Source organism: Lissotriton helveticus, chromosome 1_1 (genome assembly GCF_964261635.1).
Source record: "Lissotriton helveticus chromosome 1_1, aLisHel1.1, whole genome shotgun sequence".
Classification (NCBI taxonomy): domain Eukaryota; kingdom Metazoa; phylum Chordata; class Amphibia; order Caudata; family Salamandridae; genus Lissotriton; species Lissotriton helveticus.
The window spans coordinates 931856143-931882915 of record NC_136057.1 but is presented as its reverse complement, the minus strand read 5'-3'; the positions used below and the strand labels follow the sequence as shown (position 1 = coordinate 931882915).

General features: G+C 46.4%; 1 protein-coding gene across 2 annotated transcripts in view; it reads right to left on the bottom strand.

The window, feature by feature from the left end:
* Positions 1-26773, bottom strand: part of USP6NL (USP6 N-terminal like) — a 1161829-nt gene that overhangs the window by 469535 nt on the left and 665521 nt on the right. For both annotated transcript variants that reach the window (XM_078676738.1, XM_078676728.1), the window contains exon 5: positions 24215-24295. In XM_078676738.1, coding sequence (XP_078532864.1) covers positions 24215-24295 — 81 coding nt within the window. The remainder of the gene's footprint in view (positions 1-24214; positions 24296-26773) is intronic.

The following is a 26773-nucleotide window of genomic DNA, read 5'->3' as shown; positions in this document are numbered from 1 at the left end:
AGGCCGGCTGGAACCAGTTCCAGGGTCACTCCAGACCCTGTGCTGGGGAAAAGCCCGCCAAGGAAGTGGGTGTAACCACCCCCCTCCTAGTCCCACCCATAGGGCAGGACTTAGTCGCGTGCCAGCCCCTTTTTACAGGATAAAGGTAGAGACTGGCCCCCTTCCAAATCAGATCATCTTTGAATCCTGAAACTACTTTCTGCGAAAGGAACTCAAGACTTCTTCCTAAGATTTCTCCCTTGTGACTAAGGAGTAGTCACCCTGCATCCGCAGGCACCATCTAAGAACACTGCGGTCTGCTGTAAGTCCTTCCTCCGGAATCCGACTGCTCAGCTCGACGAGAACCGGCTTCCCTGGCACCTCTGACCTCTACCCACCTCTACAGCCCAGCTGAGAACCGTGGGTGCGACGAGACCTCAAGGGACCGGCCATCTGCAAGACTGCACGACTTCTTTCCAGCAAGCCCGCCGAGTAATCTACTGGTGAGTGCTTTGGGGTCCGAGAAGCCCCGACTCTGAGCAGCTCCAGCTCCGAAGTGCAGCCCCCCAGCATCTCCACGATCTGCGTGGGGCCCTTCTGCTTTCCGCTGCTCACCGCGTTGTTTGGCTACTAGCCCGTTGGCTTGTGGCCTTCCTGACGACGCCCGACGACATTTCTGCTGCTGGTCTGGTTGCTCCAGACTGGCCCTTGCTCCCTCCCAGAAGAGGAGCACCCTGGACCCTCCTGGTCCACTCAAGACGCCATTTTGAGTCCACCGCGTGGGCTTGAATTAGCCAAGGCTTGTTGCCCAATCCTGGGTAACTTCGACGCCAACGACTTCATCCTTCGTGGGACAGCTCGCACCTCCATCCTGGTCGCCGACAACGCCTCCTGGTCCGAGAGACTGCAGAGCCCAGCAGCGCCCACTCACCTGACTGCGGTGACTTCGCCCGGTGCCATCCTGGTGCCCACTTAATCACTGGCTAGTGATTCAAGAACTTGGTCCCCTCTGCTTTCAGGTTTTCTTCTTCCTTGATCCAGGCTTGGATCCATCGAACTTTCCTTCACTGGTCGCCTGCCAGCAACTTCTTCCTTCCAGGCTCCTGGTCCGGCAACGAGATCCCCGACGTCTTTTCAGACCTATGCAGCTGCAGCCCCTGGGCTAGGTAACTTCGGCACTCCGGTGTCCCAGCATAGCCTCACTATCCAAGGGTCAGGATCCACTGTCATTTTCTCCCTACCAGGTCGGGTTCGCCCGTGAACACTAACTTTGTGAATTCTAGCTTCCATAGACTTTGTCCCGCATCCCGCGTGAGAGTGCACACTCTGCACCCGAGTCCCCTAGGCCTCCTAGTAGTAATCTAACGATTCCCTAGTCCAGTCCTAGCGATTCCAAAGCCTATTAGAACTGTTACTTACCTGCTAGTAATTCGCATTCCACTTTTAGCGTATATGGTTTTTCGTGCCCCTCGGGCATTTGTGTAACGTGCTAACTTAAAAGTATTTTCGTAAGAGTTTTGTTGTGTGCTTAGCACCCTGTCCTCATAAAGAGTACAGGGTTGTTGTGATTCTAATAAATACATTGTTTATTTTCATAACACTTGTGTGGTGTCCTTTCACTGGGTGTTCAAGGGGTAATGTGATGGTAAAACAGCTGGCTTAACACGCCCTCTAGAGTCTTAGCCTTAGACTGCTCGTATCCATGCTACTAGGATAGCTGGTCTATAAGGTTGACTTACAACCAATCATCAATAAGGGTTGTTTGGACTGATATATAGTGATCACTAGAATAGTGAGCACTGCACATCAGGCCAACTTCTCACATTGGTGAGCAGCGGTTGGGATTTGAGCTTGCTGTTGTTTTACCACACATGCCCTAAGAATATCTCGTGAAAGATCACATAAGTACTAAAGGTACATATAACTTAGCTTAGAATACTCTGAGTTCTACTGAACCAGCTGTTGTAGCTCCTAGGGCCTAGCACACCCTAAACTACAACTCTAGCAAGGTATCAGTAGGCAAACATATAGTGTAGGTAAGTGCACCACTTACACCTCACTAGAAAAGCATGTCGACTCAGGGGGACTCTACTGAGACTCCCCTGGTCAGTGTTGACCCTCCACAGGTCACTTCAAGATATGCAGCTCTCAATTTTCAGGAGATGAGACAACTCTGTGTCTCCAGGAAACTGAAGCAGCGGTCTAACCCCACCCTTCCCTTTCTGATAGGTCTCTTAGAGACATATGATGCCAGAAAGCTCTCTCAGTTACATGAGAGCATGCCAGCCTTAGAGGGAACCTCTGGGGATCCAGACCTCCCCAACACTGATTCAGCAGTTGAGGAGGAGGATGAGGAGGTACTCTCTGGGGATGAGGTAGACAAGGGTCTTGAGGTAGTCAGAAGGCTAACTAGGACCAACTTAGACTTACTTGGGCTAGGATCTGGGGGCCCCCCAGTACTAACCCGAAGTGGGCCTAACCTTGGAGTTAGGAGAGATAGATCTCTTTCTAGGGACTCCAATAGATCTCTGCACTCTAATGCCTCTTCTCAGGGGAGAAGGAATCCTCCACAGAGGAGATTTACTTCCCCTCAGAGAAAGGAGCATGAGGCTAGGATGAGACAAGCTGAACTGAGGATTGAAAGGGAAGAAATTGCCCTGGCCAAAGAGAAGCTTGCCCTGGCAAGAGAGCAGCAGATGAGTGGGCTAGCTCCCACTGGTGGCAGCAATCTCCCAAGAGATAGAGAGAAGGGTTTAGATACTAAACACCTGACTAAAATAGTGCCCCCCTTTAAGCAAGGGGATGACATCCAGAAATGGATGGCTGCTCTGGAGAGGGCCTGCACTGTGCAGGGCATTCCCCAGAGTCAGTGGGCAGCTATACTGTGGCTCTCCTTTGATGGTAAAGGTAGAGATAAGCTCCTCACTACAAGAGTGGAGGATGCTAACAATTACCAGGTCCTGAAGATTACACTGGTTGATGGGTTTGGTTTAACCACTGAGCAGTACAGGTTGCTGTTCAGAGACACCCAGAAAACTCAGTCTCAGGACTGGTCTGATTTTGTGGATTGTGCCACTAAGGCGTTGGAGGGCTGGTTGCTGGGTAGCAAGGTTACAGATTACACAGGATTGTATAATCTAATGATGAGAGAACAAATTTTAAACAATTGTCAGAACCAGTTGCTGCACCAGCACCTTGTTGATTCAGATCTGACCTCTCCCCAAGAATTGGGAAAGAAGGCAGACAAATGGGTCAGGACAAGGATCAAGCAGAACCAGAACCAGAACCAGGGTGGTCAGAAGAAAGCAGACCAGAAGGGTAATGTTAAGAATGAGCAAAATGACCAGAAGTCTTCACCAGGTCCCCAACAAACCAAAGAGGGTGGGGGTCAGGCTTCCCAGAAAAAGAAGACTCAAGAAGGCCAGTCAAAAAGGTGGTGCCAGTACTGCAAAAGTAAATCTCACTGGTTTAGTGAGTGCACCAAAAGAGGAGGAGGACAAACTCCTGCCACTACAGCTCCTAAAGCAACTGCACCCCCTAGTACAGTCAGTAGTGGTAGTGTCACTCCCAAGGCATTAGTTGGGTTAACCTTGGGTACTGAGGGGTCTGACAACTTAGTTGGCACACTCACTCAGGCTGTCCTTGTCTGTACAGGGGATATGGATATGTCCCCTGAAATAAGTCCCAATACTTTGGGCAAATACAGGCAGACACCTTTGATTAATGGCAAAATGGCTCAGGCCTATAGGGACACTTGTGCCAGTGTCACCATGGTGACACCTAACTTTGTGGACCCTGGACAGATCATGCCAGGTACTGATTTCCTGGTGACCAATGCCAGCAATGTCACTACTAGTCATAGTGTGGCAATTGTAGCTTTCTCCTGGGGTGGAGTGAAGGGACAAAAGAAAGTTGTAGTCAGTTCAGACCTCCCAGTTGATTGTTTGTTGGGCAATGATTTGGAGTCATCACAATGGTCAGAAGTGGAGCAGAGGACTCACATGGAGATGTTAGGCTTGCCAGCACATGTGCTTGCTGTGACTAGGTCACAGGCCAGAAGATGCCCCACTGAACAGGTGCTGGATCCTGAAATTATGGACCAGACACCTCCCAAGAAGAAGAGCAGTAAGGGTAAGGCTTTGCCTTCCCCCTTGCCCCAGGTTGAGGATCAAGTCTCTGAGGAGGCTGATCTAGAAGAGCTGAGGGAAACTGAGCCTAAAGAGCTTGAACTTGATCAAGTTGAGTTTCTGGGCTCAGGGGGACCCTCCAGAGCAGACCTGGGGAAGGAACAGTTGAGCTGCCCTTCCCTTGAACCCCTCAGACAGCAGGCTGCTGCTGAGGCTGCAGGGAATGCCACAGGTGCCCACAGGGTATACTGGGAAGATGGACTCCTGTACTCTGAGTCAAGAGACCCCAAGCCTGGTGCAACCAGGAGGCTGGTCATCCCCTTGTCTCTGAGAGGTTTCCTTCTCACCTTGGCCCATGAGATTCCCCTTGCAGGTCATTTAGGTCAGACAAAGACTTGGGACAGGCTTGTCTCACACTTTCACTGGCCCCATATGAATGAGAATACCAAGGAGTTTTGTCGCTCATGTGTCACTTGCCAAGCCAGTGGTAAGTCAGGTGGCACAACAAAGGCCCCCCTTATACCACTACCTGTGGTGGGGGTTCCCTTTGAAAGAGTGGGGATTGACATTGTTGGTCCAATGGAACCCCAGACCGCATCAGGACACAAGTTTATACTGGTGGTGGTGGACCATGCCACCAGGTATCCTGAGGCTATTCCCCTTAGGACCACTACAGCCCCTGTAGTGGCAAGAGCCCTAGTTGGAGTGTTCTCCAGAGTGGGTTTCCCTAAGGAGGTCGTTTCTGACAGAGGTACAAACTTCATGTCAGGATATCTGACTGCCATGTGGAAAGAGTGTGGTGTGAACTACAAGTTCACCACACCCTATCATCCACAATGCAATGGGCTTGTTGAGAGATTCAACAGGACCCTGAAAGGGATGATTCATGGACTACCTGAACCTCTTAGGAGAAGATGGGATGTCCTGATCCCCTGCCTCTTGTTTGCTTACAGAGAGGTCCCACAGAAGGGGGTTGGCTACAGCCCTTTTGAGCTTCTGTATGGGCATCCTGTAAGAGGACCCCTGTGTTTGGTGAAGGAAGGATGGGAGAGACCTCTCAAAAAGCCTGCAACCAACATAGTGGACTATGTACTTGGTCTCCGCTCCAGGATGGCTGAGTATATGGAAAAGGCATCTAAAAACCTTGAGGCCAGCCAGGAACTTCAAAAAGCTTGGCATGACCAAAAGGCTGTACTGACTGTGTACCAGCCAGGACAGAAGGTGTGGGTGCTGGAGCCAGTGGCCCCAGCAGCTCTGAAAGACAAATGGTCTGGGCCCCACACCATCATTGAGCAAAAGGGAGAGGTTACCTACTTGGTGGACCTTGGAACTCCCAGGAGCCCTCTCAGAGTGCTCCATGTTAACAGGCTCAAAGCATATGTTGACAGGAAGGACATGAGCTTGCTCATGGCCACAGATGAGGGACAGGAGGAAGAGAGTGACCCTCTCCCAGACCTGCTCACTCAGAATCCTGATGATGGGTCAGTTGATGGTGTTGTCTTTTGTGGCAGCCTCACTGAACATCAGCAACAGGATTGCAGGCAAGTTCTGCAATCCTTTCGACATATGTTCTCTCTGACACCCAGCCAAACTGATTGGTGTACCCATGATGTTGACACTGGAGACAGTCTGCCTGTCAAGAGTAAAATCTACAGACAGCCTGATCATGTTAGAGACTGCATAAAAACTGAAGTGCAGAAAATGTTGGAACTGGGAGTCATTGAGCCCTCAGATAGCCCTTGGGCTAGCCCAGTAGTTCTAGTGCCAAAGCCTCACACCCAGGGTGGTAAGAGAGAGATGAGGTTTTGCGTAGACTACAGAGGCCTCAATGCAGTCACTAAGACTGATGCCCACCCAATACCAAGAGCAGATGAGCTTATAGATAGATTGGCTTCTGCCAACTTCTTAAGCACATTTGATTTGACAGCTGGGTATTGGCAAATCAGGTTAGCTGAGGAAGCCAAACCTAAGACAGCATTTTCTACCCCTGGAGGGCATTATCAATTTGTGGTAATGCCCTTTGGACTGAAAAATGCACCTGCCACCTTCCAAAGGTTGGTGAATCAAGTCCTCACTGGGCTGGATGACTTCTGTGCAGCTTATCTTGACGATATTGCTGTCTTTAGCTCCACCTGGGAGGATCACCTGGTCCACCTGAGGAAAGTGTTAGAGGCCCTGCAAAAGGCAGGCCTCACTATCAAGGCCACAAAGTGCCAGATAGGGCAGTCACAGGTTGTATACCTGGGCCACCTTGTAGGTGGAGGCCAGGTTCAGCCACTGGAGAGTAAGATACAGGCCATCAAGGACTGGACTCCTCCAATCACCCAGACTCAGGTTCGAGCTTTCTTGGGCCTGACTGGGTACTATAGGAAGTTTGTCAGAAATTATGGGTCCATCGTGACCCCCCTTAATGACCTGACAAGCAAGAAGATGCCAAAGAAAGTTCAGTGGACAGCAAGCTGTCAGAAAGCATTCAATGACCTAAAGCAGGCCATGTGCACAGCACCTATCCTCAAGAGTCCAGATTACTCCAAGCCATTCATTGTCCAAACAGATGCTTCTGAGTTGGGTGTGGGAGCTGTTCTGTCTCAACTGAATTTTGATGGTAATGATCAGCCTATTGCTTTCATTAGCAGGAGGTTGACACCCAGAGAGAAAAATTGGTCAGCTATTGAGAGGGAGGCCTTTGCTGTGGTCTGGGCCCTGAAGAAGCTGAGGGCCTACTTGTTTGGCACTCACTTCACCATTCAGACAGACCATAAGCCCCTCTTGTGGCTAAATCAGATGAAGGGTGAAAACCCCAAACTGCTTAGGTGGTCCATTTCCCTACAGGGGATGGATTTTACAGTGGAGCATAGACCTGGGACTGATCACAGCAATGCTGATGGGCTCTCCAGGTATTTCCACTTAGAGCAAGAAGACTCACCTGGTCAAGGTTAGTTTATTGTCCCAAAGTTTGGGGGGGGGTCATGTAGGAGAGTAGGGTCTGCAATCCTATGATCACCCAGATTTTTGCTTTTTGCTGCACTGGTTTACGACTTTCCCTGGCTGTGGGCCTGCTAATCAGACCCACAGCCTAGCTGTTCTCTCTATCCAAATTGTACTTAGGTACTGAATTGGCACTGGGCCCTCTCCAAGTCCCTGTACCCAGGGCTGAGGTGCACCCAGAAGTCTCCCAGGGGCTGAAGCATGTATTGTGCCACCCCTGGATTGACTAACTAAAACTGACACAACTGGCTGCACGACAGCTGGGGCAAGGTGGTGTACTCACCCTTTGCTTTAGATATAGTATACCTATATCTAACCCTAAAATGGACACACAGATCTCCTATCAGTCACTCCTATAGCAGGCCTTAACAATCCTGAAGGCAGAGTGCTTGGAATCGTGTGAGATGGTGCTCTAGCATGAGCTGAGCCTGTCTGCGGCGTTCGGGATCCATCCCTTAGCCGTTTCCATGATATCGCATACCATATACTCTTAAGTGCATTATAATCCTCGCGGTTATGTGCCAACTCTGGTATCGCTTTATCAAAACATGTCGAGTAAGGTGTCATACGAATTGGAATACTAACCCCTCGCCAATTCTGGCGACGGGGTTAGCATTCCACCCTTCTAGAGGGACACGACATGCCTGTAACCTATAACCCGGGTAAAAGTCAGACAGAGCCTTAGCATTTCACAAAATGGATGCTGCCACCGAGACACAAGTCTGCCCTCCTGCTGCTGGGAGTCCTCCCAGAGCAGGAGATAAGGACAAAGGGTTTCCTGCCAGGGGCGGTGCCAGCACCGTCCCAGACAGGGTTTTGTGTATTGTAGGTAGGCAGGGCTTTAGAGGAAGGTGACTGCAAGTAGCACCCCGGTGCTCACTGTGCATAGGCCGGCTGGAACCAGTTCCAGGGTCACTCCAGACCCTGTGCTGGGGAAAAGCCCGCCAAGGAAGTGGGTGTAACCACCCCCCTCCTAGTCCCACCCATAGGGCAGGACTTAGTCGCGTGCCAGCCCCTTTTTACAGGATAAAGGTAGAGACTGGCCCCCTTCCAAATCAGATCATCTTTGAATCCTGAAACTACTTTCTGCGAAAGGAACTCAAGACTTCTTCCTAAGATTTCTCCCTTGTGACTAAGGAGTAGTCACCCTGCATCCGCAGGCACCATCTAAGAACACTGCGGTCTGCTGTAAGTCCTTCCTCCGGAATCCGACTGCTCAGCTCGACGAGAACCGGCTTCCCTGGCACCTCTGACCTCTACCCACCTCTACAGCCCAGCTGAGAACCGTGGGTGCGACGAGACCTCAAGGGACCGGCCATCTGCAAGACTGCACGACTTCTTTCCAGCAAGCCCGCCGAGTAATCTACTGGTGAGTGCTTTGGGGTCCGAGAAGCCCCGACTCTGAGCAGCTCCAGCTCCGAAGTGCAGCCCCCCAGCATCTCCACGATCTGCGTGGGGCCCTTCTGCTTTCCGCTGCTCACCGCGTTGTTTGGCTACTAGCCCGTTGGCTTGTGGCCTTCCTGACGACGCCCGACGACATTTCTGCTGCTGGTCTGGTTGCTCCAGACTGGCCCTTGCTCCCTCCCAGAAGAGGAGCACCCTGGACCCTCCTGGTCCACTCAAGACGCCATTTTGAGTCCACCGCGTGGGCTTGAATTAGCCAAGGCTTGTTGCCCAATCCTGGGTAACTTCGACGCCAACGACTTCATCCTTCGTGGGACAGCTCGCACCTCCATCCTGGTCGCCGACAACGCCTCCTGGTCCGAGAGACTGCAGAGCCCAGCAGCGCCCACTCACCTGACTGCGGTGACTTCGCCCGGTGCCATCCTGGTGCCCACTTAATCACTGGCTAGTGATTCAAGAACTTGGTCCCCTCTGCTTTCAGGTTTTCTTCTTCCTTGATCCAGGCTTGGATCCATCGAACTTTCCTTCACTGGTCGCCTGCCAGCAACTTCTTCCTTCCAGGCTCCTGGTCCGGCAACGAGATCCCCGACGTCTTTTCAGACCTATGCAGCTGCAGCCCCTGGGCTAGGTAACTTCGGCACTCCGGTGTCCCAGCATAGCCTCACTATCCAAGGGTCAGGATCCACTGTCATTTTCTCCCTACCAGGTCGGGTTCGCCCGTGAACACTAACTTTGTGAATTCTAGCTTCCATAGACTTTGTCCCGCATCCCGCGTGAGAGTGCACACTCTGCACCCGAGTCCCCTAGGCCTCCTAGTAGTAATCTAACGATTCCCTAGTCCAGTCCTAGCGATTCCAAAGCCTATTAGAACTGTTACTTACCTGCTAGTAATTCGCATTCCACTTTTAGCGTATATGGTTTTTCGTGCCCCTCGGGCATTTGTGTAACGTGCTAACTTAAAAGTATTTTCGTAAGAGTTTTGTTGTGTGCTTAGCACCCTGTCCTCATAAAGAGTACAGGGTTGTTGTGATTCTAATAAATACATTGTTTATTTTCATAACACTTGTGTGGTGTCCTTTCACTGGGTGTTCAAGGGGTAATGTGATGGTAAAACAGCTGGCTTAACACGCCCTCTAGAGTCTTAGCCTTAGACTGCTCGTATCCATGCTACTAGGATAGCTGGTCTATAAGGTTGACTTACAACCAATCATCAATAAGGGTTGTTTGGACTGATATATAGTGATCACTAGAATAGTGAGCACTGCACATCAGGCCAACTTCTCACACCGTTCCATCGACGTCCGTCTTTATCGGCACGGGTAGGCCAAGCGGCCCGCGTCGAGGTTCGCAGGCGTCGAAGAGTAATGGAAGTAGTCGAGGGTGCGCATCGAAGGCACGCGATCAAGACAATACCATCGGTAAGTATGATAGCGCGTCAAAGGGGTTTCAAGAACGATTCCGATCCGGAGCGCAGCAAGTCACATTCGAACCAGATGGCGGAAAAAAACAAACGATGGAGCCGAAGCCCATGCACACTGTCTACCGAAGGAGGAGTCACCAGTCTTGTGACTACAAGACTTCTTCGAAGACAAAAGCAACATGCAATAATCCGAGCCCACCACCAGATGGCGATCTATGCATAAGTGTACAATCTACAGCTCATATGCCTCGAACACTGGGTTCTTCTTACAGTATCCCCGCACTTTTTGCCCAGTTTTTGATGCAACTTTGACTGAGGAGTACTGGGTCCCTGCCAACCGGGCTCCAAGGACCAGTGTTCATTCCCTAAAAAACTGTACCACAATTGGCATAACTAACTTCAGCAACCCCCTTTAAGTCCCTAGTAAATGGTACCTAGGGCATTGGAACTGAAGAGGAATCTTTGGGGCTGCAACACCAATTGTGCCACCCCAGAGTCACCAAGACCATGCAAATTGCCACTGCAGGCTGCATGTCTTGGTGCAGAGAAAACCAAAGAGTCAACATGGCATACAGCCTTATGTGCCACGTCCCATACACTGCATGAGGTATAGGTAAGTCACCCCTAATGCAGGCCTTAGAGCCCTAAGCCAGGGTGCACCATATCCAATGGGTGGACATACCTGCCTGAGCAGATATTACCGTACAATATCAAGTCCATTCTTGGAAATTTAAAGTACACAGGGAAGCCATAGAGAGTACAGGGGCTGGATACTAGTCATTACGAGTTTCCTAGCTCCATGATGGCTTCACTGTGCCCTAAAATGTTTGGTACCAAACATCTCATCTTAAAAAATCCTGGTGCCAATGTTGGATGTATTAATAAATGCACACAGGAGACATTTTAGAGGGTCCCTTGAAAACCTACCAAATACTGGTGTAGCCTCTGTCTAGTTTCAGCCAACCTGTCACCAAAAGACATGTTTCTGACCTAATGGGATGAGGACCAATGCCCTCAGAGGCCAGGAGCAAAGCCTACTACTGTATTGGAACATCCATTTATCCTAACCTAAACCCATTCTCTCTCCTTATCGATTGTGGGTGGTCCTAGCAGAGCAGTTTAATAAAGTGGTGTGCACCCTGTAAGAAAGAGGTAGGTATATGCCATACTTAGGCACATGCCACATTAGTGCACACTGTTGGTAGGTCCCTTTAAAAAAAGCAATAGTACAGCCAATACATCTGGCTTTAATCAGCTATGTAATGTAAACACAGGCATGCACAAAGACCGTTTGTGCTGCGTCACTTTATAACCTGCTGGGTGGCACCCCAAGCTTGGAAAATGAAAGCATGGCACAGGCATAGAAGGGACAGAAGGAGATGTGCCACCGATAGTCTGTGCACATTTGTGTATGTCTGTATTCATTTACGTTATAACATTAAATCCACACCTACCTTTGTCGCGGCACGTTATTTTTTTTAGTAAGGCGCCATAAGTGCAAATATTTAAACGTTACCTCAGTGATGAGGTCCAGCAGGCCGAAACCTGTTAGCCGTTCGAGCTGGACTATTTCTACTGGAGTAGGACTAAGGCTTATTTAGGTAAGAAGGTCCCTATTTGCAATGGAACACTGCATAAAACAAACTAAAATTAATCCAGCCTTTCCATTCATCAGCTGTTTATTTTTAGGTCGAGCCTAGAGCCAGCGAGCATGTGCTGCTCTGCAAGACTTATTGTAGAGGAGTAGGTGAATAGAAGTCCCTCCCATATTTGTCATTGGCTTGTGTCATTGTCCTAAATACTGGCTTCTGATTCGGTGATGGGCTTGATAGTCCGTCCTTAGTACTGCCTCCTCTTCATTTGTCACCTCCCATGGCAACTGCCCCTTTTACTTCGGTTGTTACATGGTATGTTTTATTTAGACAGTGAGCACTATGTTCTTTAATGAGGCTCTCCTACTGCAGGCACGACATGCTTTGGTGCCTTCTTTACTCCCTCCCCCCTCCCTCCCGTTTTGCCATTTCTCACACTGCCCGCCCTCCTGTTGTCCGTTCCTTTGCCCGCCCTCCTGTTGTCCGTTCCTTCCCCTGCCCTCCTGTTGTCCGTTCCTTCCCCTGCCCTCCTGTTGTCCGTTCCTTCCCCTGCCCTCCTGTTGTCCGTTCCTTCCCCCGCCCTCCTGTTTTCCGTGCCTTCTCGCCCCCGTTGTCCGTGCCTTTTCCCCCCGCCCGCCCTCTCATTGTGCAATGCAATAGGTCTGCTGTCAGTTCTTTAGGCTGCTGGCCACAATACGATCGCTGCCAGTGGATATTTGACGATCAGCTAGACAGGGGTTCTAGTAGCCTATGTGTCGTGCTTCAATTTTGTTTTGTAAGTTGAATTTTAACTTTGAAATTTGGGGTTTCTCGATACCCCGCAATTGCTATTATATCTAAATCATTTAGGTTACACTGGGGCCACTTTCCATCTTTTTGCAAAATGGTCCCATTGACATACATGATGTACTCGGTCTATCCAACTCGAGACATGTCCGATTTAGATGCTAAATATGTAGTTATAGGTCCTCTTATGTATTATCATGAGACCCAATGGCTGCACATAACGTTTATAATTTTACATGTTGTATAGGTATGAGGCGAAGGAGTGAGTATTTCTTCCATTTCAATATGTTCCTAACTCGCCTTACTCGCGCTCGATTAAATAGTCTGTACCAACGTTCCAGCCCTTCGGACGCGCATCGCACAGTCGTTCGGCTAGCTCTGCCATTGTGCAGACGCCGGTTGTATCCTCGGGACTGTCCAAAGTCACACGGCTAGTTCAAGGTAGGGTTCACGGCAATGTGGGTTCATCCCCCCTCCCTTGTTCCCGTTAGAAAAACGGCCGAAAATAGCACGGGAGCAATTTTTGACAGAGTGTGTCTGATACATTGTATTACAGAGCCAGCATTATCTGAGCCTCGAGACGAGTTGGCCACATCGTTATTAAAGAAAATCACCTCACCAGCAGCACCATCGAGTGCTTTGAGGTCAGTAAATGGGAATTCTTTAGAGTTACCAAATGGCACAATCCTTAACGCATAAAGCACATATAAAACACTGGCTATGCGCTTATATTAACAGGTTATTCTGAACCCAAGTCTTAGTTGAAGAAACGACAGCGAGACTGTGTGCTACATTTACGTCACATCCAGTCATTACAGGGGTAAGTCTGGATTGTTGGTCCTTATGATAGGATGCAGACTGCCAATTGTAAACAGCAGCTGGGATCTCTGTAAGTTGCTTTTATTCACTTTCTACACGGTGTCACATTCACCATACCCTATCCGCAGTAGAATATAGCAGGTAATGTATAACCGTCCTACATGGACTGCTATACCATATACAATTTTACTTTACGTTGGTCCACCAGCCTAATGTAAATATTTCGTTTGACATCACTTTTTAGGTGCCCCACATTCACTCAGTCCTGAAGAGACCTTTTATCCTCATAAGGTCGAAACGTCATCGACAACTTTTAAAAGAAGCGGACCGTTCTTGAAAATAAGTTGCCACTATTGGGCAACTTTTTGCATTTATTTGAAAATTAATATACAGGTCGCTTCTTTTCCTTTGCAAAAAACGAATCCATGTTAGGAATCTCATGTCACTTTTTTCATTATTATTGGTTGGAATATGTTTAGTTTTTTGTTAAAACGTATTCACTTGGGACACGATTACACTGTTTTGAAATTGTACAAATGTATGTAAATGTGTGAATTGTTTACATGTGTATTTACTGTTGCTGGTATTTAATATATTCTTCCAGTGCATATACCATCTACTTGCCTTTCATCTTCTTGTATATCACTCACATTGCCATTGTGCATTCATATTACTGTAATTTGTTAAAGTATTTACCCACAGGAGCCATTGCTTTTTTGTTTGAATACTTTACCCAGGCTCCCATTGAGTAGGGTTCCCCTGTCAATTGTATTAATGGCCACACTTTAGCAGCAGCTGTTGTCACTACTTTAATTTCTGCTGCTGTAGCAACTGCTGTTGTTATCCCTGCTGTGGTCACACTTGCTTCCGTGCCGGCAACTGTTATTGCAGGGGTTGTCTCTGTCAGAGTGGCAGATGTGGTCATGTCTGGGCCCTGATGTGGCCATTGAAGTTGTGGTTGCTGTGACCACAGCTATCATCCCTTGCTGTGGTGGCAGTTGTGGTGGCTGGTGTCATATCCTCTTTTGCAGCAGTGGTTGATGCTGTGATCCCCCCTGGTCTGGCAACTATGTTTTTGTTACTTGGGTTAAATATGCAGGTGCTGCTGTGGTTGCTCTCATGATGGCACCCGCGGTTCCTGCTGCAGTTACTGCTGTGGTAAACACTTTTGTGTATGTTGTGGTCAGTGGGCACCGCAATTGATGCTGCTATGGTCCATGCTGTGCAAGCAATTACTGCTGTTGTTCCAGCTATGGTGGCAGCTGTGGTCACTAGTGTGGCCACTGCTATTGCAACAGACGTGGTAGCTTCTATTGTGACATCTGTTATTGCTGCTTCTGTGACGGCATATGTGGTGGTAGATGTAGTAATGTTTCAATTTCTGTTGTGGACGGGGGTCAATATCAAATGGAGTACACAGGCATTATTTCTCACGGGTAAGCTTTGTAACACGATCATGGAAAGCAACTACTTATTAAATCTCCTCACCAATGCAGAAACACAACCAAAAATATAGAACATCTTAAGTCAAGCGTTAAAGTCCCTCTGCTTAGTCTCTTTTTTGCTGCTATATAGGTTCTGGAAAACATCTTCATGGTATGGACAGGCACTGAGGAGTCGCTACACCATTTCCTAACCTGGCTGAACTCACGGGACCCATTTCTGCGTTTCACGAGCACAAGCAGTAGTAACCAATTACCTTTTTTTGATCTAATGATCAACTCAAAAGGCGGCAAGTTAACCACCACCACGTATTACAAACCAACGGCAAGGAACTCTACTCCGATTTGGAAGCTTCCACCCGCACCCCTTAGTGAGAACTTGCCCTACGGGCAATTTCTGCGCATTAGGCGGAACTGCAGCAGCAAAGAGGACTATAAAAAACAGGCAGCCGACCTGGCCCAGAAATTACACCAACGTGGTTACCCAAAGAGAATAATCACAAAGACAAAGAAACGCGCTAAAAATCAAAACCGGGACGCCCTCCTAGAAGTGTATAAACACACTGAGGCCAGCCCGCCGCTTACCTGTGTCACAAATTACAACCGCATCTCAAACCAAGTGGCCAACATAATAAAGAAAAACTGGAGGATCCTAAACACAGGCAGTCGTGAATGGTCACAACCACTATTCGCCTACAAAAAATCCAACAGCCTGAGGGACCAACTGGTGTCGACACGACCAAGAACCAATGAACGCACAGCAAGCACCACACTACACAATGCGTGGGGCCTGCCTAGAGTGACGGGACACTACCCCTGTGGAGACTGCAGCATCTGCCATCTGACACAGCACAGCCAGACCCTAAACCTGGAACCAGGAAGGACATGGCATCAACTGAAGCATACCAATTGCAATTCCACGAATCTAATATACCTCATTGAGTGCCCGTGCAAACTCAGATACAAAGGGATGACAGAGAAAAGTGAGCACATGGATCACAGAACACAGAAGCATGATCCGGTGCAAAAAATCCAACAGCAGACTCATGGAACACTTTCTCACTACAGGTCACACCCCTAACGATATGCGGTGGACAGTAATTGAACAAATTCTGATCCACCCCACTGACAATGAGAAAAACCTCCTCACCAAAGAACAATGCTGGATCTATAGACTGTCAACCCACAACATTCCTTGGAACAGCCTAAAGAAATAATCATCTTGCCTCGGAATAGCTTGAAGAAATCATCCCTTGTTCCCTCCAGCCACCTCTACAAACCCAGCAAGTACTGTGCCAAACATACATGCCTCTATTCCATGCGAAGCCTAAACACTACCAGTAACCAGTGTTTTGCCCCTTTACCGAATACCAGAGCATAGCTCACTTGAGCGCTGCACCGCCCACCACACTGACTAGGGGTTCGAGTCAGCACCTCTGCCCAGTCATACACTTTTTATTTTATTCTTTTATTTCTTTATTTCCTTATCCCTTATTCTTTAGTAACACATAAGGCAGCAAATTCCTTTATTGCATAAAATTCTTTATTACATATTTTATTTTTTCTTCACTATTGCCACGACAACCATCTAGGGCACGAGCGCATGCATCTTTCTTCTCTGTCTATCCCACAGATGCTGGCTAGAGAGAGACACACCCACTGAGAGTAGCACTGGGAGAACGCTACTCACTCAGACCACGCCCATCCTCAACGAGCTACACCTGTGATCAAGAGAGGGTACTTAAAGCCTCCTTCTCCAAGCACTCAGTTCCTTCGGACCTTGCGACCGGATCACAGGTGTTCCATTGGGCTTGGAGACACAGCCAAGTAATTAAGAAGTCCGGTCTCCGCTCGCGGTACAGCCGCCAGTCATGCTGCCTTTGGCCATAACTGAGCGTGCAGCACTTTACCGCTAGCAGCGTGTGACCTCCCCTCCTTTTTAGAAATCACTTTTTTTCTCCTTTTTCTCCACTTCCAGAGTGCTAATAAGTCCCGACCCTCCGGCGGAAGTCCAGGGAGTTTTGTCGTCTGTAGACAGGAGTAAGCATCCTACTTGTAGATAATCTGCACATTTATTTTACGCATCTAGGTACTAGCACCTGTAGCGCATATACCAAACCGGCAATTGCCACGTTCCGTCACAAGCGCCTATCTCCCTGCCTTATTCGCTCACACGTCTAGTCACCAGGCACTAACCCACCCATGTGCGTGGTTGACAATTTTGTGTTTAACTTTATGGGTCTCTTGTTTGTCCTTTTTTCCTTTACAGGTACAAACTGAGAGGAAATAACTCTTAAATATATCAGCACCTTAGCGCGTGCTTCACATACAGGGCACTGATAATCACATAGATCCCTGTAACACACCCACACATAGGTCCTGAAGAAAGCCAGTTTAATAAAAAGGCAGGGCTGAAACTAGTCGACCACACTGGACGTGGGAGACCATAAGTCAACCCCTACACGTCCCAAGCCTTTGTTTATAACCTCTGCCTGGGGCCCACCAATAAAGTAACCGTTAGGGACCCCAAGGACAGAATTTTAAAATCTCACGCAACTCACCTGCACAGTGTAGTACACACAAAGATGTCACATGTAAATACAAAGCTGTCTTAGGTTGGCTTTCTAGCCTTCATTAGAATACCTGTACTTAATATTCCATATTCCATGTTCCTCTATGTTTATCTTGTGGGTTCTACACTTTGGTAGTTAACTGGTTGCTGCTGAGGTGGAGGGTCTGCTCTTACTACTACTCTTAATCTTGTAATAAAGAAACCTTATTACAAACAACTACAGACTCTGGACGTCTTTACCACAATATTTTGGCGACGTACTTCAGAATTCACGGACCCTCGCTAATAGGAGCAGACCCGAATGAGATGATCGGCGTTAGGAGCTGTTAAAGCACAACAATTCGGCCAAGAAGACGAGCTACACTCCAAGAGCACTACAGGAGCAGTCAGACAAGACGCGCTACACTCGAGGAGCACTACAGAAGCAGTCGGCAAGTTTTTGTTTACTTAATTACCTTGTCCTTCAACTCCCCGGTGTCCTGCCGTCTTCCCACTACCAGTCTCCTACTCCGCTCCCTGTCTCTCCAGAAATGATGACGTCGTAGAACGTACAGGGAGAGTTGGTGATCGCTACTGTGACGCATTCTCTCTTGATGTCTTCGCGCTCTCTGTCCTGCGCTTGAAGACGCACTCAACCGCGCCTGACGCACTAGACGCTACAGAAGCCACGTCACACGTCACCACGCATTGGAGGCCATTTTCTCTGTTACCTGGGTAACCGACTCATCTCCAGCAATCTCCAGCAATACAACGACGATGCGCACGTCTTTTGCGCATTCTCCACAAGTAAAATTTCAATTTAATGACAGTATTAGAGATATTTAACAAAACGCTCACCCGCTGAGGTTAGTTACGATATTTACATGAAACTGTTTCTGAATAACATTGTTTAATACTCACCTCAAAAATACCTGATATTTAATAGACTTCGTCATAAATTGGTTGTAACTTGGTTGTGACTTCAGCTATGTCTGAACAAGTAGCTCTACAAAGTGGCAATGTTGTCCTTCCTCCCAGCTTTCTAGCCATTCCAGGTCAGCCCAGTATACCATGGGAAGATTGGTTTCCCATGTTCGAGAATTACCTGGATGCTTTAGACGCACAAGAATACTCTGCCAAAAGAAAAAAAGCACTCCTACTCAGTTCACTCGGCAAAGAGGGTCAAAGAGTTTTCAGATATTTGCCGCAGGCACTTCAAGCTGGTTCTCAAGTTGCTTTAGACGAATATAAAGAGGCAGTTTCACGTCTTGAAGTCAGGTATTCCAAAGAGGAAAACCTCGTAATGAATAGATATAAATTCTACACAAAGAGTCAGAAAATGGGTGAGACTATTGATGATTTTGTTTCCAGGTTGAGAGAGATGTCTGTCAAGTGTAAATTTGGAAACATGACAGATGAACTGATAAGAGATCAGCTCATTGTGCAGTGTAATAATAAAAAGATACAAGAGCGTTTATGGGCAGCAAAAAACCCGAACCTTCAAACAGCAATTGACTTGGCAAAAGTCGTTGAACAATCTGAAGGGTGTATGAAGGAGTTAGAAAAGAGAACAATGTCAAATGATGTCAGTGAAGTATCTTGTCATTCACAGTTTGTCTCCTCTCAGGAAGATATTGCCTTCGTCAAACAGAAGAAATTCTTCAACAAGAAGATAGTTAATATAAAAGGTCAAAACACTATTAAGCCTAATATTACTAGACAATGCCTAAGATGTGGTAGTTTAGCACACACCTCTGACTCTAAATTTTGTTTCGCAGCTAAACAAGAATACATGAAGTGTGGCAAGATGGGGCATTACGCTCGTGTGTGCAGGGGTAAAGCACGTTCATCAGTATCGTATATAAGCGATATAACTCGAGTAGAAGATGATGAAAATAAGATATTGGTGGTTAATGACAAAAATGATCATCAATATGAAGAACTCAAGCGGAAAAATAGACCAAAAGCACTTTTTATTATAAATGGTAAGGAAGTTTACTTAATGGTGGACACTGGTTCAAGGTACACAATCATTCCCAATTCACTATATGTCAACTTGTGGGGAATAAGTCCTCTTATTCCCAGAGATATTTCGCCAGGTGGGTATTAGGGTGAACCTCTGAACATTTTGGGATATTTTGAAGCCAACATTAAGTTTTGTACGAGACAAATCTTTGGAAAAGTATATGTCTCAGAGTCAGGTCCTGCTATTCTTGGGTGGATACACCAATATGACCTCTCTATTATTGTTAATCCACGTGCTGATCCCCAAGTCATGGTTGTAGAAGATATAGAGTTACTCTCTTTACTCTCTAGCTTTAAGGATGTTTTTGGAGAGAGCTTAGGCCGTCTTAAGGGCTACTCACATAAAATCATACTAAAACCCAACTCGACTCCAGTCCAGCACAAAGTGAGACGCATTCCCATCGTCATTAGAGATGAAGTCAAAGCACTTCTTGATGACATGTTAAACTCTGGTGTCATTGAGCCAGTAGAAGCATCTCCTTGGGTTTCCCCCATTGTCGTCACTAAGAAATCGGATGGCAAGCTCCGTTTCTGTGTCGACCTGAGGTCCCTTAATCATTGTGTCATAGCAGATACCTTCCCCCTACCTAACATAGCAGAATTAGTCACTACCCTTAATGGTGCCAGATTTTTCTCCAAACTAGACCTCAGGAGTGCGTATCACCAGATTGATTTGCACAAGGACTCCAAAAGTCTCACGGCCTTCATTACGCCATGGGGTACTTATCAATTTACTCGCCTGCCATTTGGTCTCAAGTCAGCAGCGAGCGTCTTCCAACGCATGGTTTCTGGCATATTTGAAGGGGTGTCCAGGGTAGTCTACTTTCAAGACGACATCCTAATCTATGGTCTTACTGAATGTCAACATAATTCCACACTCAAAGTAGTTCTAGAAATATTGTCCAGTGCTGGGCTTACCCTGCGCAAAGATAAATGCTTGTTTGGGGTAGATCAAGTAGACTATCTAGGCTACACCATCACCTCCTCTGGTATCAAGCCCAAAAAGGACTTATGTGAGGCTATTCGATCTGCACCTCCTCCTTGTGACAAGGATCAGTTGCGTTCATTCATGGGACTCAGAGTACTATTCGAAGTTCGTCAAGAACTTTTCTGATAAAACTGTGTGTATAAGATCTTTGCTAAAAAGGGGTACGAGTTTCACATGGACAGTTGAACAACAAAAATGTTTTGAAGATATCAAAAATGAAATCTGTGATGCTAAAATGTTGTCTTCTTTTGATATACACAATAAGTCAATTGTTACTGTGGATGCCAGTGCACATGGGTTGGGTGCCATGTTGTCACAAATGAAGGGAGCGACAGAAATGACCATTGCTTTTGCCTCCAGGACCCTCACAGACACGGAGAAAAATTATTCTGTTATAGAGAGGGAGGCACTAGCTGCATCTTGGGCTGTTGAATATTTCCGTACATATTTGTGGGGCATGAAATTTATATTAAGGTCCGATCATAAACCTCTCATCAAAGTTCTCTCTCCTGGTGGGGCGGGAAAAGGTTCAGCGCGGCTCATGAAATTGGCTGCCAGGTTACAGGAATTCCAGTACTCCATGGAATACATTCCTGGGTGGAGAAATGTTCAGGCAGACTGCCTTTCAAGACTATCCTTAGATTGGCGTTCTTCTCCCAATTCTGAGGCGTCTCTAGTTTTGGATGATGTTGCTGTGGCCTCAGTTGAAGATGCAGTCTTTGTGGGTGAAGGTGTTTTTTCATCCAGTGATTGGTCTAGAGAAATGGCTGTTGATACCACTCTTCAAGAGGTCATCAAACTGGTCCGATTAGGATCCAGGCGAGAAAGCACTGTCTCTGTATCTGTCAGACCGTTTGTAAAAGTTCTAGATGATCTTTCAGTAGTGGGTGACATACTCTTCAAAGGAGAGAAATTCATACCACCGTTTGGGTTAAGGTCTAAGCTATTGGCGTTGGCCCATGAGGGGCATATGGGTCAGACCCTTACTCAGAGACGCATTAAGGACCACTTCTGGTGGCCAGGTGTGGATTCACAGGTGGTTGATTGGATTGAAAATTGCACATTATGCAGAGAAGGAGAAAAAAGGTTAAAAACTGGTCCTAAGGTAGTTCCTAGTGCGCACATTCTAAGTCCCAATTTACCCTGGCATACCATATCTCTCGATTTCATTGGTCCCATGGGCGAATTAGGTGAATCTGACAGGTTCGCTGTTGTAGTTGTAGACGTCTTCACTAGATGGTTAGTGGTTCATTTCACCAACGACATCACTACACCCAGTACTATTAGATTCTTGGGCAACCTTTTTAAAGACGAAGGGTTACCTTCTGTCATAATTACAGATAATGGTCCACAACTCACTTCCAGTGACATGCAAGTTTTTTTAAAAGGATGTGGTATTTCGCATCATCGTACATCCTTGTACAACCCCCAAGGCAATACTGTATGTGAGAGGGCGAATAAAGTAGTCAAAGGCATCATTCAGATGGCTTCCAGTGGTGGGCACATTGTTCGGAAAATGGTCAATGAAATGTTGTGGGCCTACCGCACCACTCCCTTAGCTAACGGAGATTTGTCCCCTTTTCAGTTAATGAGAGGGCGTGATCCTGGTTTGAAGTTGTTTCCATCTTGGATGAAGAATGTTGTTACCTTGCAGTCTCAAGGCGATGTGTTGGATGATAAGGAAACCAAAGTTGATACACTTCATTCCCAGTCGATGTCTTCACCTTCTTTTCATGTAGGTGATTTAGTTAAGATCAAATTAGGAAGGTTACAGAAGGGTTTGTCCAAGTTCAAGGGGCCTTTCAAAGTCAAGAAGGTTCTTAACCATTGTGTCATTCTTAATAATGGAGAATGTTGGAATTTCAGGAGAGTTGCACTCTATAAGAGAGAAAAATTGTGTAGTTCTCTGTCTCCTTTACTTAATGATGATTCCACCTCTCATATTACAGTTTCTAGTGATTGTTCTACTAGTGGCTACTTGCTAGCAAATGAGTTACCTTCTAACCCAATCATTCCTGGAATTGATAATTCAGGCAGTGGTGATGCTCCAGTTCCTTCACTAGTTCGCCCTGTCCAGGATGCATCCACATGCACTCGTTCGCTGAGGTCTAGGAGACCTCCTACTTATTTGCAAGATTTTGTTCGTTAAGTTTTTTTTATATATAAGCTTCCTTTATCAGTTTTTTTTTTCTCTCAGAAAGGGAGAAGATGTGTAGTACACACAAAGATGTCACATGTAAATACAAAGCTGTCTTAGGTTGGCTTTCTAGCCTTCATTAGAATACCTGTACTTAATATTCCATATTCCATGTTCCTCTATGTTTATCTTGTGGGTTCTACACTTTGGCAGTTAACTGGTTGCTGCTGAGGTGGAGGGTCTGCTCTTACTACTACTCTTAATCTTGTAATAAAGAAACCTTATTACAAACAACTACAGACTCTGGACGTCTTTACCACACACAGCACACTCACCTTCCAAAAAACCCGCTCCGCAGTAATCTGGCGTCGCAGCACATCTGAGGCGCACTCAGTGCCTCGGTTGGGGCCCGATGATGAAGCATGCCACCAACTAGGTTGGTGGGTGAGGGCCTTCATACTAAACCAAATGGTTTCCCCATGCAGACACATAGCATACAGACATAGCGAGTTCTCTTTGAAGGTCAAAACATGCCAATACTATATAATCAGTAGGAAGCTATTCTAGAAAGATGAGGTACCCGATTATTGAGAAGGAGTGCTCAGCAATTTAGAGGTCCATTGAGAAACTACATTATTACCTAGATGGGAGAGACTTTCTTTTTTATACTCACCATGCTCCCCTCACGCCTCTCAGTAGGAACCGAGATAACAACCCCAGGGTACTTCGCTCGTTCCTGTCATTACAACCATATTGGTTTGAGGTTCTACAGCGAAAGGGCAGCGATCAAACCAATGCAGACTTTCTTTCCTGGTTTCCTAGTTTCCCCAGTCGGGAAAATCTGATGAGGGAGATGTGTCAGGAATACGATGAATCACCAGAGGTTATGTATTGCCCACCCACCCCTCCTCCGGGAGTGACACTACCACCGATGTATGTTTTGTGACTGAGGACGAGCACAGAGCCTTTAAAATCCTTCTCCTTTAGGCAGGGTGCATGGCCAGCAGGAGGCTTCAAGAGCACAAAGGACTTAAAAGCAGACGAGAGAGAGTTTGAGGCATCGGTTTCCTGGAAGGAGGTATCTGCTGCACTTCGGAGGGAACCCCGAAGACCGTTTGAGGACCCTGACTCGAGCGGCTGTGAGATCAATGTGATTTTCGACCCCACTGTCGAGAAGTCCCTGAAATCTGACATCGTAGGTCCAAAGCCCATTGAGGAGTGACGCCGCCAGTTCAATGCGCTGACCTGCCACAATCCTAATGGAGTGTGGCTCCCACAGGTATGTAATTGTTTACAGGTTTGGAGAGGGTTAGTAAAAAGGGACGGGAAACCCCAGTAAAGGGCTTTTTGACACTCTCCTTGTATCTCGTTTTTCTCTAGGCACCGCACCACTATACGGAGTTTACCGACTAAAGGAGAACCGCCAAATCCCTCCCATTCTTAGTTTTGTAGAATAGACAAAGAAATCCTCCCGCTAAACAGTCTCTGGACGTTATTCCAACTAGAACCTTCATAATTTATCACATCGCCCATGTCAATAGTTCCTAATGTTTGCCTAACATCCATCTCTTGATACACTATACTAAGAGACCATAGCAAAAGCATTATTCTGCCAGATCAATTGGGATAGTCTGTGTTCAGATAAGAGTATGCAAATATTAGCAAAAATTAACATGGTACTGTGAGCTAGGTGAAACCCACCAACACTCGTTTACTGGTATTCGTGGACTAAGACTCTATACTATGAAGTTTGTGTTGGATAATACACAGTTCTACTATATTTGTAGGAACCATATAACAGCATATGTAGGACTGCACATGCAAAGTTCTTTCAACCAAGTATAGAATTGTGTTCTGTTTCTTCAAGATGCATCTGGCACGAATAGTTTGTCAATGGGTAAGAGCCAAATCACACGAAGAAACATTTTACAGCACACAGAAATAACATTCTTTTACCTTTTCACTGGTCCTGTACTTCCCCCAGTTCTTCAACATTTTTAACCATTTGGAAGTTCTTTCAATTTCAAGGTGCTTTTGCTGAAAATTAAAATATAAAATTCAACTTTGAATAACTTATCAAAAACAGGTTCATTATTTACACAGATACAGTGCTTTTCTACAAATTGTTTATTATCAGGGAGTCAGAATGTGCTCAAGAGTTGCAATGTTGTTTGGCTGGAAGGGCAAAGCCTGTCTACTCATTTGTATTCGAACACAGTGGCTCGTTGGTCCATTTCTTGATCTCAATTCCTACTCTTTCAATTCGTTCTTTTTAATTGGCTACCACTTACAGAACATCAACCTTTCTATTTACAGAGAGCAGAAATGTTTTCCTAGATAGGCACATCAGTGCCTCCTCCAGATTACCTAGCCCTTAGCGCTAGGGCAGTCATTAGGTTTACCTATAACATTCACCTTCCAATGCCTTACACTTATGTAAGGCGTGCTCCTCAGATCTAGCCTTGCTAACGCTATTTAGTATGATACTGGCCCATCTCAACATCCTCTCCTCTACCCAAAGTCCATGGAAAAGCAGCCACTGGCCATTTCCCATCATGCTGTGTAGTTGGGTATATGAATTCCACATTTCTGTGAACCTGAAGATCAAGACAGAAACCACTGATGAAACAGCCTGGAGAGAGATTGGCAGACAAGTATAGAAACATAAGGTAAGGCGATACTAAGGCATGAATCGAGCAGGGCTCTACGCGCAAAACAAGGCACACACAGGACACTAGTGGAGAGTGAATGTGCGGATATGTGCTGGGGATTGAAGTCTGTGCTAGGCATGCTGACATACAGATTTTAGGAGAGGGTAGAATATTTCTTTTTTTCATCACATCACAAGGAGAGCCTCAATGCACAAAAAAACAAAAATTTCCAAGAACTAGCCAGTCTAAGAATCCATGTTCACCTGCAAAAAAAACAGCAGACTCTCACTGATGTACCCTCCACCTACCAGCAGCTAGGATCCACCCCACACACACTTCTTAGTCCTGAATGCTGCTGTTGTACTTCTCTTGCTCACGTTCAGCTGATCCCCACCATCTCCATTTAATTTCAACACATCTCTGGCTCTGTCCACTTTACAATATCTCACTTTCCATCTCTTCCCGTATTCTCTATCTTTTGTCTCTGAATTCAATTTTCCTTTTTTTAACTCTCTCTCCTACACAATTAACACTCATCACTCATCCCTACCGACCCTTCTTCCTGCTTTCCTTTTAGATTAATATGTTTCTACTTTTTAGACCTGCACTATTTCTTTTCTACTTCCGGCCTTTGTGATCCTGTTCTTTGTAACCTTCCTTTTGCCAATTTCTCTTACACTTTCTACCTATTCCTCGTTTTTTTCTCTTCACTTTCTCTAATTACTCCCTCTGCTCTGTTTCCCTCCCTCCCGTCTCCCTCTCTCGGTGAGTGAAACTGTGTGATCCAAATTAAGTATGTGATCAAATCTGTGAATATCTGTTAATTTAAGAGAGACTATGTTCCAGAGAATAAGCCCTCACAATCTGAGTGAATGTATGCTTCAAGATGCGAGATTTGCACACAATCACTGAGAGTGAGATAGTTCTCCAAGGTTAAAGACTGACTTCCAGTAGGCAATATGGTGCGTCATGTTGTAAGACTCAAACAATGAGTGTCACTGCTCCAAGGTATTTCATAGGTTAGGGCCCTATGAGTCAGGCTGCACCAAGGTGTTAACCCAATAAATGAGACCATGCTCAAAGATTTAATGGTTCAAACCAGTAAATGATCCTATGCTACCACTTGAGATGCCCACAAATATTAAATACATATAGCTTGTTTTATCTACCAAGATAGATAGTTCCTAAACATTTATCTGACACATCTATCCAAAATTTGCCCAACAGATATATCCCTCAGATTAGTGGACTGACTAAGGTACTAAGCCACACCACTTATGAAGAAACCTTAATTGAGCTCATTAGTTTACAGACACTAATACTCATTCATAATGCTTTCAAGATGGCACAACATTTCAATCTTCCAGATGTTGGGCAAGCACAAAATTGCCACACTAGGATATGTGTTAAAAAGTGAGGTAGGTTCTGCAGTAAATACGAATTCTGCCACATCAATCTCATAAAGTGGCTTAAGTAGGTAAAAAAGGTGGCGAGGGTCTCTGAAAAAGCATGTTGCCTGATACACGTAACTGCATAACTAATAAGCCTTTATAGGAGGTTTGGGCAAAATAACTAAGGCCGTGGCCTAATACATGTGGACTAGACCCAGTGGTTCTTACCCCGAGGGTCCACAAATGCTTAGAAAATTAAAACATATTAACAGATTAATAAAGTGTATGAATGAAAAAGCAAAATTTAATACTGATACATTTAAAACGTTATTTAAACGTAAGGCAAGACCTCTGACCTCCTGGTCAGATTCACTGCTCTCCCCTTGCGCAGCTCCACCGTCAAGGCTATTCCCTTAGCGTCAGCTTGAGCCCTTCAGGTAGGTGTTCGAGGCCCTCCTCCACCTGCAGGTTCC